The sequence below is a fragment of the Bison bison genome, unplaced genomic scaffold (assembly GCF_000754665.1).
Source record: "Bison bison bison isolate TAMUID 2011002044 unplaced genomic scaffold, Bison_UMD1.0 scf7180017864284, whole genome shotgun sequence".
Lineage (NCBI taxonomy): Eukaryota > Metazoa > Chordata > Mammalia > Artiodactyla > Bovidae > Bison > Bison bison.
In genome coordinates this window covers 1949627-1962999 of record NW_011494856.1, presented here as the reverse complement: position 1 = coordinate 1962999, position 13373 = coordinate 1949627, and the positions used below count along the sequence as shown (strand labels likewise).

At 53.4% G+C, this 13373-nt stretch overlaps 1 protein-coding gene across 1 annotated transcript in view; it reads right to left on the bottom strand.

Moving 5' to 3' along the window:
* The window catches only part of ARHGEF17 (Rho guanine nucleotide exchange factor (GEF) 17), a 78174-nt gene that overhangs the window by 23594 nt on the left and 41207 nt on the right, over positions 1-13373 (bottom strand). The window contains exons 5-15 of the mRNA XM_010849527.1: positions 8328-8510; positions 5548-5664; positions 5239-5331; positions 4807-4983; positions 4464-4514; positions 4114-4223; positions 3942-4027; positions 2255-2373; positions 1741-1954; positions 1006-1079; positions 255-454 (exon numbers count right to left, since the gene is read on the bottom strand). Of these exons, the coding sequence (XP_010847829.1) occupies positions 255-454; positions 1006-1079; positions 1741-1954; positions 2255-2373; positions 3942-4027; positions 4114-4223; positions 4464-4514; positions 4807-4983; positions 5239-5331; positions 5548-5664; positions 8328-8510 (1424 nt within the window). The remainder of the gene's footprint in view (positions 1-254; positions 455-1005; positions 1080-1740; positions 1955-2254; positions 2374-3941; positions 4028-4113; positions 4224-4463; positions 4515-4806; positions 4984-5238; positions 5332-5547; positions 5665-8327; positions 8511-13373) is intronic.

Below are 13373 nucleotides of genomic sequence, written 5' to 3'. Positions count from 1 at the left end.
AATGTTCTTGCCTGGAGAATCCCAGGGACGGGGGAGCCTGGTGGGCTGCCGTCTATGGGGTCGCACAGAGTCGGACACGACTGAAGCGACTTAGCAGCAGCAGCAGCAGTACGAGCTAGGATCTGCCCTACACGTCCTCACGCCCAGGCCCCGCCCACACCCACAGGACACGCCCACCCTCTGGGTCAGGGGCCGGGACTCTCCCCCCAGGCCCCGCCCTTCACCCCGCCTGCCCCCGTCCCGGCGGCCCTCACCGGTGGCAGCAGCGCTGCAGACCTGGCACCGCCCCGATGCAGAGGATGCGAGCGGAGCAGACTGCGATGCAGGCCTCCACATCGGGCTCAGCGCGCAGGCTCAGCAGACACACCTGGCCCACGTAGCCGTCGCTGTTGCACACCCACACCTCGGGGGTGGGCTCGGGGCAGCTGCTCAGGGTCGGGGCTGCGCACGAGAACTGCGGAAGGCGCCAAGGGACAGGGGAAGGTGAATGGAGGAACTGCTGCCAGCTCCACACCGCTCTCCAGGCCCTCCTGGATTCTCAACACACCTTTGGCATACACGTGCACACATACAGCACACGTGACTCTTTACGCATCAAATGCACACATCCTTCTGTGACATACATTCATATATGTCTGTGTACACAGATATCCACACACATATATATACCGCAAATATGGTCACACATACCTGTGTATGTGTAACAAATGAAAAAAATGGTAACTTTGTCCATATGTATATAGACTCATACAAGCATATGAATTAGACACTTGCACATCAATGGTATAGCCTTTGTTCACATGCAAAGATGCATAAATGCACGGATGTACCCATATACGTATGACACATATGTAGTGTCCATGTGCTTGTGCAGAGAGCTGCACTCTCAGACACAGGGAACCACTGCAATGTTCAAGACGTACACAATGCTGGACAAAGAACAAAAACACATGAACACATGCTGGCTTAGAACACACGCGCCCAGGTACCCGGGTGCATACACACCTGCATGCCACTGCGGGTTTTCATGATGGGGATGGCCTTCAGGAATTCAGGGTCTAGACAGCTTTTGCTGGAGGCTGTAGTGGAGATGGATGGACAGACAGACACTGCTTAGCATTCACCTTACCCTGGCTCTGACCTTGCCCATTTCCCTTCCTCTCCTGCCCCTCAGGGTCTCTCTAGGGAGAATGAGGTGACTGGTTGTTATGTCCTGCTTGTCCTTGGCCTCAATTTTCCCATCTGTACAATGTGAGAGGTAGACCCAGAGGTCTCTAAGGATTTTCTATGGACCTGTTCAACAGTGCTCCCTGATCCAGGCCTGCTGTCTGTGTGTGTGGTGGAGGTACGAGGTCCTAGTCACCCACTCCCATGATAGGGCCCCTGCCCTACACTGACCGTATCCACTGAATCCCTGCCAAAGAGCCCCTAAGTGAGTGAGTGAAAGTCATTCAGTTGTGTCTGACTCTTTGCGACCCCATGGACTATACAGTCCATTGAATTCTCCAGGCCAGAATACTGGAGTGGGTAGTGGTTCCCTTCTCCAGGGGATCTTCCCAACCCTGGGGAAGTCCTGTATTTCTCTGCAGAAGTCTCAGTCCACCCTTCCACTGGCAGGGACTGGAACACAGGACATGGCAGTCCTGAGATTTCTGGCTCCTGATGTCACATACAGCTATAAGATGCTGTCCCCTGCTTGAAGGTTCTGGGAGGAGGACACCACCCTGGGCCCTGGCTTACCCAGTTTCCTCTTGGCCTCATCAAAGGCCTGCTCGAAGCCGAGGCGGGCATCAGGGTGGGGGAAGTCGAAAATGAAGGAGTCGGTGCCCTCGGGCCTCGTGGTGCACAGCTCCAGCTTGGTAGGAGGGAAGGAGAGCGCGTAGCACAGGGCCTGCTTCTCTGACAAGTCCCGGTGCATGGCAGCTGAGAGGTCCCGCAGCGCATCATCCAGGCTCTGCAGGGATAAGGGTCCAGGCCTCAGGGCCTCCCTTCCCTGCTCAGCCTACTCCTGCCCTGGGGATGGGACTGGGCATCTGCCTCTCCCCTCAGACAGAAAACGGGACTCTACTTCCCGGAGAGCAAGAGGTAGCCTGGATCCTGCACAGACATGGTGGGCCCTCCCGACTCCCTCAGCTGGGGATGGAGCTGTGTCTCCAACCCGCAGGCCTGGAACATGACTTCCTTCAGAGATGGGATGAGGCTGTACCCTTCCCCCTCAGACCGGGTGAGGGAATCTTAGGCAGAAGAAGCAGACCTGGTGGGGGAAACCGAGGCTCTCCGAGAGCTTGCTCATCTGGCCCAGGGTGGTCAGGTCCTCGTCCAAGCGGCTGATCGCCTTCTGGATGTTCTCTCGATTGGCAGCTTGAGATGCCCCTAGTGGGGACAGAGGGAGGCCATGGGCAGATCCAGAGACAGACAAGGTCAGGCTTGGACAGACACTCCTCCCCTTCCTCCCAACTTGCAGATGGGTGCGGGGAGCAGCCTGACAAACTGAGAGCTTGTAAACCGCCGGACCTCGGGTTAGCATCAACCCCAAAGTTAATGGGCAGCTTGGAGAGAAACTCCAGGCCCGAAAGCAGGGCCTGGGCCTGGTTCACAGCCACCGGCCACAGGGTGTCGGTCCCTTGGAGAACTCCCTGGAAGAGCACATAGAACAAATAGCAGACAGCTCCCAGGTTATGCAGACTCCAGCTGATGCTGGACTGCTGTGGTGGTGCCATCTCCCACAGGGGAAGTCAGCTGGGCAGGCAGAGCCTCAGGCAGTCAAATGTGCTGACCCAGGGACTCAACTCCCCCCACAAAGGAGGGGCAATGGGCTGATGACCTAGATTTCCCTGGTCCTGTCCCATACTTGATCCCTGCCAAGTACGGGCCCCACAGACCAGCTCAGCATCCCGCACACTCCACACTGCCTGGCTAGGAGCGTTCACAAATGGGCTGAGTAGACAGCAGTGGAGTGGACTAGACAAGAGAGGCCTGAGGACATCTGCTCCTTCTGAGGGAAACTGTCCCCTAACAACCCTCTACCACCCGGGCAGCCACGCTTTCTTCCCTATGACCCTTCCAGTCTCTGGCCACAGCTGACTGGACCAGGGGTAGACACTTGACCTAGAGGCACTCATTTTATCCACCAGCCTGTTCTTTAGTGAGAAGAGATGAATTGGACCAATAACCAGCTTGCCTTCCTACGTAGGGGCCGGTGTGGGGCAGGCCTGGGTTCACCAAGGGGCTGAGTGAGCCCCTGCCTCACTGGGTCTGACTTGCCTGCCAGTCCCAAGGTGCCCTCACCACCAAATGACCACCCTACTCCGGAGGGTGGACTGCGCCTCCTGGAGCAACTGGGGCTGAGAGCTGAGGGAGAAAGGCCACGAGGCAGACAAGGCCGTGATGGACCACGGGAGTTACGAGGAGGCGAGAAAGCTGAGAGCAGTGAGATCTGGCACAGAGGGGGTGGGCGGGGGTGGGGTGGGGGGAACACGCTCACACCGCAGGAGGAACAGCTCTTTGAAGCTGCCTCAGCTCCCGACAGTCTCAGCCCCAAACCAAAGGATCATTCTAGCCAGCTTTCTGATTGGCCTGAGTTGAGTGTGCCTGTTCCCCAGGCACCAAACTGCTGGACCAGAACAGTGCGCCATCATCTAAGATGAGGTGCATACAGGCACCTGTGCAGTGAATCAACTGCTACGGGCGTGTCTGCGCTCCCTGCAGCACTGCAGCCCCAGTCCCCCGCCAGCCCACGGCAGGCCCCTGCCCAATCAGAAGGTGGTCGGTCTGGCTCCGTGGGACACAAACTGGATCCTGCATGCCAGCACCCTTGGACAGGATGAGAAAGCGAGGCCCAAAAGCAGAAGAGCAGGTGCACAGCCAGCCAGCCTGGTCACGGCTCAAATCCTCCAGGTGGGCTTCTCAGAGGAAGACCCCCTAATACCCAGCACCCCCACCTTTGATGATGTCCGCATCCTCCAGCGGCAGCTTCCACAGCAGCTTGTACTTGCTGGCCGTGTCGATGACGCTGGCTGCCGTGTACCTGTGGGGAGCAACAGGGGTGCTCTGGCCAAGGCGGGGGAGTGGGCCCAGGGAAGGACAATGGCCTCAAGCACCCTGGCCACTCACAGGCTCATGGAGCTGCGCCGCAGGGAGCCCGACTTCCGCTTCAGGGTGGTGCAGACGATGAGGTCCGTGAACAGGAAGAGGGACCGGTCCTTCTTGCCACCGACTGCCTTCTGTGGGGCCCGAGACAGGATTCAGGCCCAGAGGCCCTCCCTCCTGCCCACCGTGCCCAAGGCGGACAGCCAGGACGAGGGAGGGGAGGGCCTTCCCGATGCCCAGAAGCAAACTGGGACTTGACCCTGGGCTCCTGCTGGGGTGGAAGAGCAGGAGGCCAGAGGGCAGCAGCTGTGAGCAGAGAAGGTAACCAAGCAGGGAGGTGGGGACAGGCGGGCAGACAATGGGACACTTCTTACCACTTCAATGACCATCTCCTGCCTCAGGAACCGCCGCAGAGGGGCCTGGAGCTGTGGGGCAGGAGGGACAAGGCGTCCTGAAGGCTCATTATGAATCCTTTCCCCTCCCCAGACCCTAGTGACCCTTGGCCCCACTCATGGGCCAAGTCAGTAGGAGCAACACGTTGTCCACCCTCTCAATGCTGTGTCATCAGGCCATGGGACATATGGCCAGAAACAGACATGGGGGAGGACACAGATGCGAACCGCGATGGACGCAAACACACTGCAGCCATGAGCACGGTTCCAGGTGGCCGCAGATGTGGACACAGGCATGGGTGGGGCCAGGCGAGACGGCACTCACATCCTCCATGCCCTCGATGTGGGCCTCAATCTCCTGCAGCACGCGGGCGTGCCGCTCTGCCTCCTCAGCACTTCGCACACCCTTGTTGATGCGCTCGGCCACCTGCTTGATGTTCCGCTGCGCGTCCAGCAGGAGAGGGTAGTCCGGGTGGTCCTCAGGCGTATGCTTCAGGAGGTCCTGGGTGGAAATGGGCGGTAAACCCGTTTAGCCTGTCAGGCTCTGGAGCCCCACAGTGACTGCTGGAACAGAAGAGACTGTGGGTAGACTCTAGAGAGAACTTTCCTATCTGGACCCTGCGGCTCCACTAGGTGGGGACCACTGAGCCCCCTGCATCCCCACATGCCTCCAGACTTTGCCCACCTGCCCACCCAGCCCCATGACCTCCTGCCCACCCAGCCCCACGCCTACCTGTCCACCCAGCCCCATGCCCACCTTCACCAGAAGCTCGTAGCGTGGGATCCGCTGCACAGGCTTGATCATGAGGTCGGACAGTGCCTGCTTCTCCTTGTTCTCACGCATGCTTTGCTGAAACCCGAAATAGGGTTGATGGGCACCCAAGTGAGGTATGACCAGCAAAGATGGAAATGTCCAGGGACAGACAGGTCCCCAGTGAGCCCCTCCAGCTTTGAGGGGAGACACGGACCCACAAGCTAGGGCTCTGGGGTCCAGGCTGGGGGCTCCTGAGACCCCCAAAGCTGACCCAAGAAGGGTGGCCTCCATCCCCCTGCCTGGCCCAGGTACCTCCAGGAACTTGAGAAAGGCAGGCCTCGCCTCCTTAGCCACACGCACGGCATCCTTCGCATTGAGAAAGTTATCGATGTAGGCAGAGTAGATGTTGACCAGGACGTCCTTGGAGAACTGTGGATGAAGAGGCAGGTTGGGACCCTCAAGGTGTCCCCTCCCCACCTCACCCTGTCCAGGTTTCCACTGATTCACGAGCCAACATCTAACTCTTCCCTCCATCTGAAAATGACACGGTCTCTAAGGGATGGGGCATGTGCTACCACTGTGATGTCTGTACATGTCATATGTATGACTGTGTGATTAGGCGTGTGCATGTGCGTGCAGACACACAGGTGCACTCAGACCAGGCTCTCTCCCTCCCAATGGGGCATTTCATCCCCTGGTCTCCAACCAGGCAGGTCTCCCTCCTCGCTGTCAGCTGAGTGACACAAACTTGTTCCTGCTGCTTGGCTTTTGTTCACGTAATTCCCTCCAGCAGGAAGGCCCCTCCCCCATCCAAATCTCACCCACCCTGGCAAGGCGGAGCTCCAGTTCTGCTGCCTCCAGGAAGCACTACTACCCTGAAGAAGGCTCAGCTTGGAACTATACCTGGCCTCTGGCCTCCCTGGCCCCTCAAGGCAAGCCTGCCAGCTCCAGGGAGTAGGTGCTCCCATCCCTCCCAGTATGCTCTGCCCGGTGGCTAACACCTGATGGCTGGGCTCAATGTGGATGTTCTCGGCAGAAGCCCCAGCTGGGCATTAGGACACCCCAGTGCCTGTCTCAGCTGCGCCATGGAGTGACTAGCTGACCTGTGGTGGTGTTTCTGGTCCCCTCTGGGTCTCCAAATCCATGTTTCTAGGTTCTTAATGCCAATCCCCACCCCCCATCAGATGTGCTGCAGGGCAGAGGCTGATGCAGTTCAGGGATAAAGACAGCCTCCCCTGAACTCCCCCCAGTCCTGGGACAGGACATCCTACGCCGACCCCTCCGGGGGAACCAGGGCTTCCACTGCTACCCTTGGTTAACATCAAGGTCCAGACAGGGAGGGGATAAACCCAGTGACACTGAGGGCTGAGACAGACTGGAGATGTCAGCACTCAAGCTGGGGTCCCACCACCGCCAAGCCAAGGTTCCTGTTACAGCAGTTTCCAGGTCAGCAGGCACCTTCCAAGACCTTCTTAGTAAGCCCAAGGCCCACCCCATCACATCACAAACACATGCAAACACACCCACATCCCATAGAAATAGATTAAGTGTTTTTCACTAGTAGAATTTTCTGGAAGGAGTTTTAGAGTTTTATTTTTGAAATTATTTGGCTCTGAGTAAGCATTTAGTTTGTGTTTCACTATGATTTCTCATTCATCATCATGCTTTTTTTGGAATTCTGGCAAAATAAAATGTAACTTAAATTTTTTCAAATGTAATTAAACTATGTAAATGAATACTAAATTTAACAATTACAGAAAATGGCATGTTATGTTTTGCAGACATTTAGTTGAATGTTTATTCGTTTCACTTTTACAGTCCTTTTTAAATTACCAATGCCTTTCCTAAGGTCTCAATCACTGTTGTAGGATTTTAAAAAGCTCGCAGGTGGAATTCTGTCTATGGTGAAAGGGACAAGGGGTGGGGCAGAGCATGGGCGCTGGAACCAGGTTTTTTGGGTTGAATCCTCTACCACTTACTGTGATTTTTTAAAAAATATCATTCGTTTATTTATTCGGCTGCACTGGGTATCAGTTGCAACATGCAGGATCTAGTTCCCTGACCAGGGATTGAACCCGGGCCCCCTATATTGGAAGCATGGAGTCTTAGACACTGGACCACTAGGGAAGTCCCTTACTAACTGTCACTTTGATCGGGTTATTTTCTCTCTCTATGTGGCAGAGTCATCAACTTTATTTTTTGCTTGTGGGTTTTTTTCTTTTTTTTGGCCTCGCACCACACAGCTTGCAGGATCTTACTTCTCAGATGAGGGTTTGAACTCAGGCCCTCAGCTGTAAAAGCATGGAGTCTTAACCACTGGACCTCCAGGGAATTCCCAGAATCATCAGCTTTAAACTTGGGAATAATCAATCATAGCTACCTCCTTAGTGTCATTGATATATATATACTGTATTTAGAATACCTAGCACATAATAAATGCCAAATAGCCATTATTATTAAAACGCCTGATGGAGAAAAGTGCTAGTCAGGACTAGGCCGGTGTCAGCATCAAGCCCAAGTCCAGGGTCAGGACCAGGACAACTGTTTACATTCAGGTTAAAGTAGGGGTTGAGGTCAGTACCATCATCCATTTGAGGTCTGGGTCATAGTCAGTGGCAGCTCAGGGTCAGGCAGGACTAGGGTCAGGTCAGTGTCAGCAACTGGTTTGGGGGTTTAGTCGTGTCCGACTCTTTGCAACCCCATGGACTATAGCCTGCCAGGCTTCTCTGTCCATGGGATTTTCCAGGCAAGAATACTAGAGTGGGTTGCTATTTTCTTCTCCAGGGGATCTTCCCCACCCAGGGATCGAACCTGGGTCTCCTGCATTGCAGGTGGATTTTTTACCAACTGAGCTACCAGGGAAACTGTCAGCAACTGGGGCTGGGTCCAAGGTCAGGGTGTCTAGCTGGGGTTGGGCTGTCAAGGTCAACCCAGGATCGGGGGTCAGTGCCAGTGTCTCGAAAGCTCTAGGGGTTGGATCGGGGATCCGAGTCCCTCTCGGAGGTGGGGGTGGGGTCCAAGGCCGTATCCGGTCTCTCGGAGCGGCAGGGCTGTGGGGCGGGGGTGTAGCAGTGGACGGCAGGGCCACTCACCGACTGGACAAGCAGGTCTCCCACCTTCTGCTGCGCGTGCCAGTTCTGCACACAGTGCCGCACCTGCTCCAGGAACTGCTCGTGGTGCTCCAAGAGCTCCGGGATCTGGTCGAAAATCTCATCCACCAGTGACGGGTCACAGAGCAAGGAGTTCTCCGGCTGCTTCAGTGGCTGCATATAGCCCTGGAGGAGCCACAGGGTCGGTGCCAGTCCCCTCAGAGAGATGGCACCCCAGCCCGCCGGCCCAGGTATACACAAAATCACCTGGGCCTGCTGCTCAGTGGCCCTGCCTCCAGGATCTCCCTCATTAACCTGGGAGCTCCAGGAGGGCGATGGAAAGATCTAGCCCCATCACCCTCACTCAGCAACCAGGGTCTGGCACAAGTTGGGGGTGAGGGGTGTCAGGAAAGATTTGTTGGATGTGTGAATGAACAGAGCTTAGAGTGAGGAAAGCAAGAAGACTGGGCTCCTGGGAGACTCCACACACTAATTCAGCAAATTTTTTTTTGCGCATTTACTATGTGCCAGGTACTATTCTAAAAACTGGGAGACAGCAGTGAACAAGAAAGGCCAAAATCCCTGCCCAGATCGAGCTTACAATCTAGTCAGATGAAATACACAAATTAAATATATAAATAAATAAAAACCATGTCATCGAATCTAAGATGCATCAGTACTCTTCTTTACCTCAAAAAAAAAAAAATGCTGTCAATTAAGTTATTATAGGCCATCAACTATGGGATGAACCTGGATTTCAGAGATGGTAAAATGTGAAGAATGTGTTTTAGAATCAATTACATGCAGAAATCCTGTGGTAAATTAAAAGACCATAATTGCTGTGGGTTAAATAAAGTAGAGAGAGGTATGGAAGGGTATATGGAAAGTTATTGAAGGCTTATTTGACAATATCCGAAACACTGTTTTCAGATCTTCTGGTCAATTAATGACTAAAACTCCCATTTTTCACTTCAAATCCACATTCAGAGCTATTTCCTGAGCTTGAATAGCCCTGCTCAGTGGCTAGTGGCTCATGTAGATGTCGCCCTCTACTGGCCTAAACTGTAACTACAAGCCAAAGAAACTAGGCTGTTTGAAAAAGTATATGGAATGCTGCAATCAAATTTACATCAAACATAAAAAAAAAAAAATAGCTTGTTCTAAAACAAGTTTGAGAAAGTAAAGCTCAACGGAATGCTCTCGCCTGGTCTGAGATTCTGGAAAGGCAGAGGGGGCGGGGGTGACAGGACACACGCAGCCTTTCTCTCACAGCTCCCAGGCTAGTCTGAGCCCTGGCAGGATCTCTGCCAGGGTCCGCTGCCCGAGGAGTGGGAGTTAAACCGCTCACTTCTGGGTCCTAGCGCCTCACACAGAAGCCTGCATACCAGTTGGAGGAAAGAATAAACAGCGACAGGGACCTCGATGGAGAACCTGCTAGGAGCCGACACCTGCACTCACCCACCACACACTTGCTGAGCAACTACTGTGCGTCCTGCTTTCTAAGCACGAGCTGCATCTGCGGGCAGACAAAAGTCCCTGTGCTTGTGCATCTGACAATTTAGTGGACGGAGGGAGACAACAGCATCCTAAGTGACAAGATTATTACAGTGCATTAGAAGGTAGTAAGTGCAGTGGGAAAAAAGACAGAGCGGTTGGTCAGGGAAAGCAGTGCTGTTAGTTGGGAATCTGCAGGTTGCAGAAAGACTCAAAGGGTGACGGTGACACTGAGGAAAGGGTGCACCCTTAGGAGCTGGGTTCAAATCCCACCTCTTTCTGGCTGTTAACCTTGGCATTTAACTTCTTCCTTCACTGTGAACTCCTGGCCCTCAGGAATAATACAAATCAACTTGAGTGGCAGCAGTCACTGCGAGGGATCACCAGGGCTGTAGAGTCCAGTCTCCACCCTACAGTGAGACTGACAGGGATTCAACCCGGGCTATGGCACTCGTTCCCACTGTGAACCTGAACCAGTTGCTTTACCTCTCTGTGAGCAGTTTCATCATCTGTAAAATAGGGGTCTATAGTGAGGTTTATATGAATTAACTTATATAAAGCACACATATTAAGCACCCAATAAATGTTAGCTCTTAGTATTACTGCTTGCTATGTTCCCTCCAGAAGTCATATGTTGAAACGTAAGGCCTGATGTGGTGGTTATTTCAGGGTGGGGCCTTTGGCAGGTGAGCAGGTCATGAGGGTGGAGCTCTCACAAATGGGATTTGTGCCCTTTGAAAGAGAGCTCCCTCAGCCCTTCCACCACGGAAGACACAGTGAAAAGACAGCTGTCTACAGACCAGGAAGCCGGTCCTCATCTGCACTTAATCTGCCAGCACTTTGATCTTGCATTTCCCCACCTCCAAAACTATGCGAAGTAAATTTCTATTTGTTTAGGTCACTCTATCAATGGAATTTTTACTATAGCACCCCAAACAGACTAGGATATCATTTAATAGATAGATGACTCTGAGCAGGTTTCTTCCTCCTTAAGCCTTCATTTCCTCAGGTGAGGAAGAGCATTATTATAATTTCTGCCTCACAAGTTTAATACAAGGATTAAAGGTGATTTTATAGATACACACACAAATGTGCATGCATGCATGCAGGCAGAATTGCCAGGCAGTATGTTAAATTATACATGCATCTCGTAATCTGCACCTGACACAGGTCTTATTATCATTCCCACTCAACAGACGAGGAAGCAGAGGCAGAGACTGGATCTATAACTTGCTCCAGATCACATGGCTGGTCAGGAGGTAGTGCCAAGTTTCAGCACCAGCGGCCTGGCTCCAGAGCTATGCTCTGGACCCGTGGGCGGGACCTCAGTCCTCGACACAGCAGGGCTGCGTCGAGCGAGCTGGTCTCAGCTGACACTGTCTTTCCTGCTCGCGCCCTTCCCCTCTAGACACTCTGAGCTGGTGTCCTCAGCACCGTCCCCCCTTAGCTCTTCCACTTGCAGGCCCTGCAAGCCTCCACGTGTGCAGCCCGGCAGCCCTGAGATTCAGAGGCAGAGGGCACGCCCACCCCATCACCTTTCAATCTTCACACTGAGAAGAGGGCATGATTAGTTATATTTACAGGACAAAAATGCAGAGGCTCAGAGGAGTGAGATTATTAGACTAGGCATCACCCAGAAGGGAGCAAGTGACTAAATCCCTGGACTGATTCCCACGCCTTTGACTCCCACTTAGGGGACAACCAAGGACCGCCCAAGACCCCTGCACATCCATTCCTGCCTGGCAGCCAGGGACACCTCGTAAAAATGGAATTCCGGTGTGGCCCTCCTGTGACTTCCTTGGGCTCACAGTAAAGGTCAGCTCCTTGCCCAGCAGCCACACTGGCCACCTCCCTATTCCTAGTTGTTCTAGGCTTCCTCCAGCCGCCCAGCCCTGTTCCTGCCGTGTCCTCAACCTAAAACAAGTCCCTCCAAGCTTTCCCCTTGCTTAAATCCTACCTACCCGTCAGGTCTCAGCTAAACACCCCATACCCTGCCCCCAACACTAGGGCAGACCCCCATTCTGAGTTCTCAACGCTCTATGCATCTTAAAAAATACACACACACATACACACATAAATGATGTATTTTTGTGGTGTGATATATATATAGCATAAAATTTGCCATTTTAATCATTTTTAAGTGACTGGTTCAGTATACCCACATTAAAGTACATTCATGTTATGGACCATCACCACCATTCATCTCTGGAACTTTTTTTCATCTTCCCTGACTGAAACTCTGCACCCACTAAATACCAACTCCCCATGTCCCCCTCCCCAGCCACCGGCAGCCCCATTCTACTTTCTGTCTTTATGAATTTGGTTGGCCATTCCAGGTACCCCATATAAGTGGAATCATTCAGTATTTGTCCTTTTGTGACCTGCTTAGTTCACTAGCATAATGTCCAAGAACTTGTTGTAGCATGTGTCAGAATTTCCTTTTTGGCTGAACAATATTCTGTTTTAAGAATACTCTCCGTGTACTTTTACATCACCATGTGTCCTCACGCATAGCCTGTCTGGTTATTGTCAGTCTCTGCCACAGACTGTGAGCTCTGGGAGACAGGACCTCATCACTCACATTCACTGCTGAACCCTCCAGAGAACACTGCCTGCTTCATGGTGGGTTTGTGGAGTGAATGAGTGAATCCTTGGGATGTTTCCCCAGCCTCTCCCTTCTACCCCTCGCTCTTGCTCTGCCTAGGTGGTTTGAGAAAACCTGTCCCCAGTTATGACCACTAGGTCCCACTTTAGCTCAGACCCACACTCTCTATCCTGGGCTCCAGACCCTGGGCTTTCCAGACCCCCAGGTCTGAACCTCAACTCACCATCTCACTCCCCTTTTTCACAGAAGGCTCCTTTAGTGCCTTAGTCACCTAGGCCAGAGCCCAGGCACCATGACTTGGGCTTCCCCATCTTGCCCAATGCCCAACCAGTTACCATGTCTGGCCCGATTGGTCCACTTCCTAAATATCTGTCCCCAACTCCCCTCTCTGCAGTCTCCCCCCGGGGGGTGGCCTCTTCTCCCTTGCCTGGCCTCAGTGGCCCTGGCCTCCTCTTCTGCACCCTCCTCCCAGCAGTCAGATAGACTTTATAAAGCGTGAGTCAGACTACACACTGCCCCTGCTCAAAGCCTTTCAGTAGTTCCTGGGACCCTTGGTAGAGTCCAAATTCTCCTCCTGCTACTGAGGGTCCCTACCACATGAGCTCTGCTGGCTCCCTCAGCATCACCACAGGACTGACCCCTGTGCTCTGTGCTGGCCACATGGACTCCTGAAAGGGCCAGGTCTCTCCTTACTCGACCTTGCATGAGCTGTTCCCGCTACTGAGAAGACAGGGCAGAAGAAAACCAGCACGTCCTCCAGGGAAAATTCCTTCACCCTTTACCTCCCAAGTGCCCCCCACTCCAACCCGATGCCTTAAGAGCCCATATACTCAACTATGTCCCTAGCAGGACTGTCAATTCCTGCAGCAGAGGCTTGTCTCTTATTTGTCCTGGTGTTTCCTGTACCTGGAACAGGGCCTGACACATAGTGCATGCTAACATTTAATTCC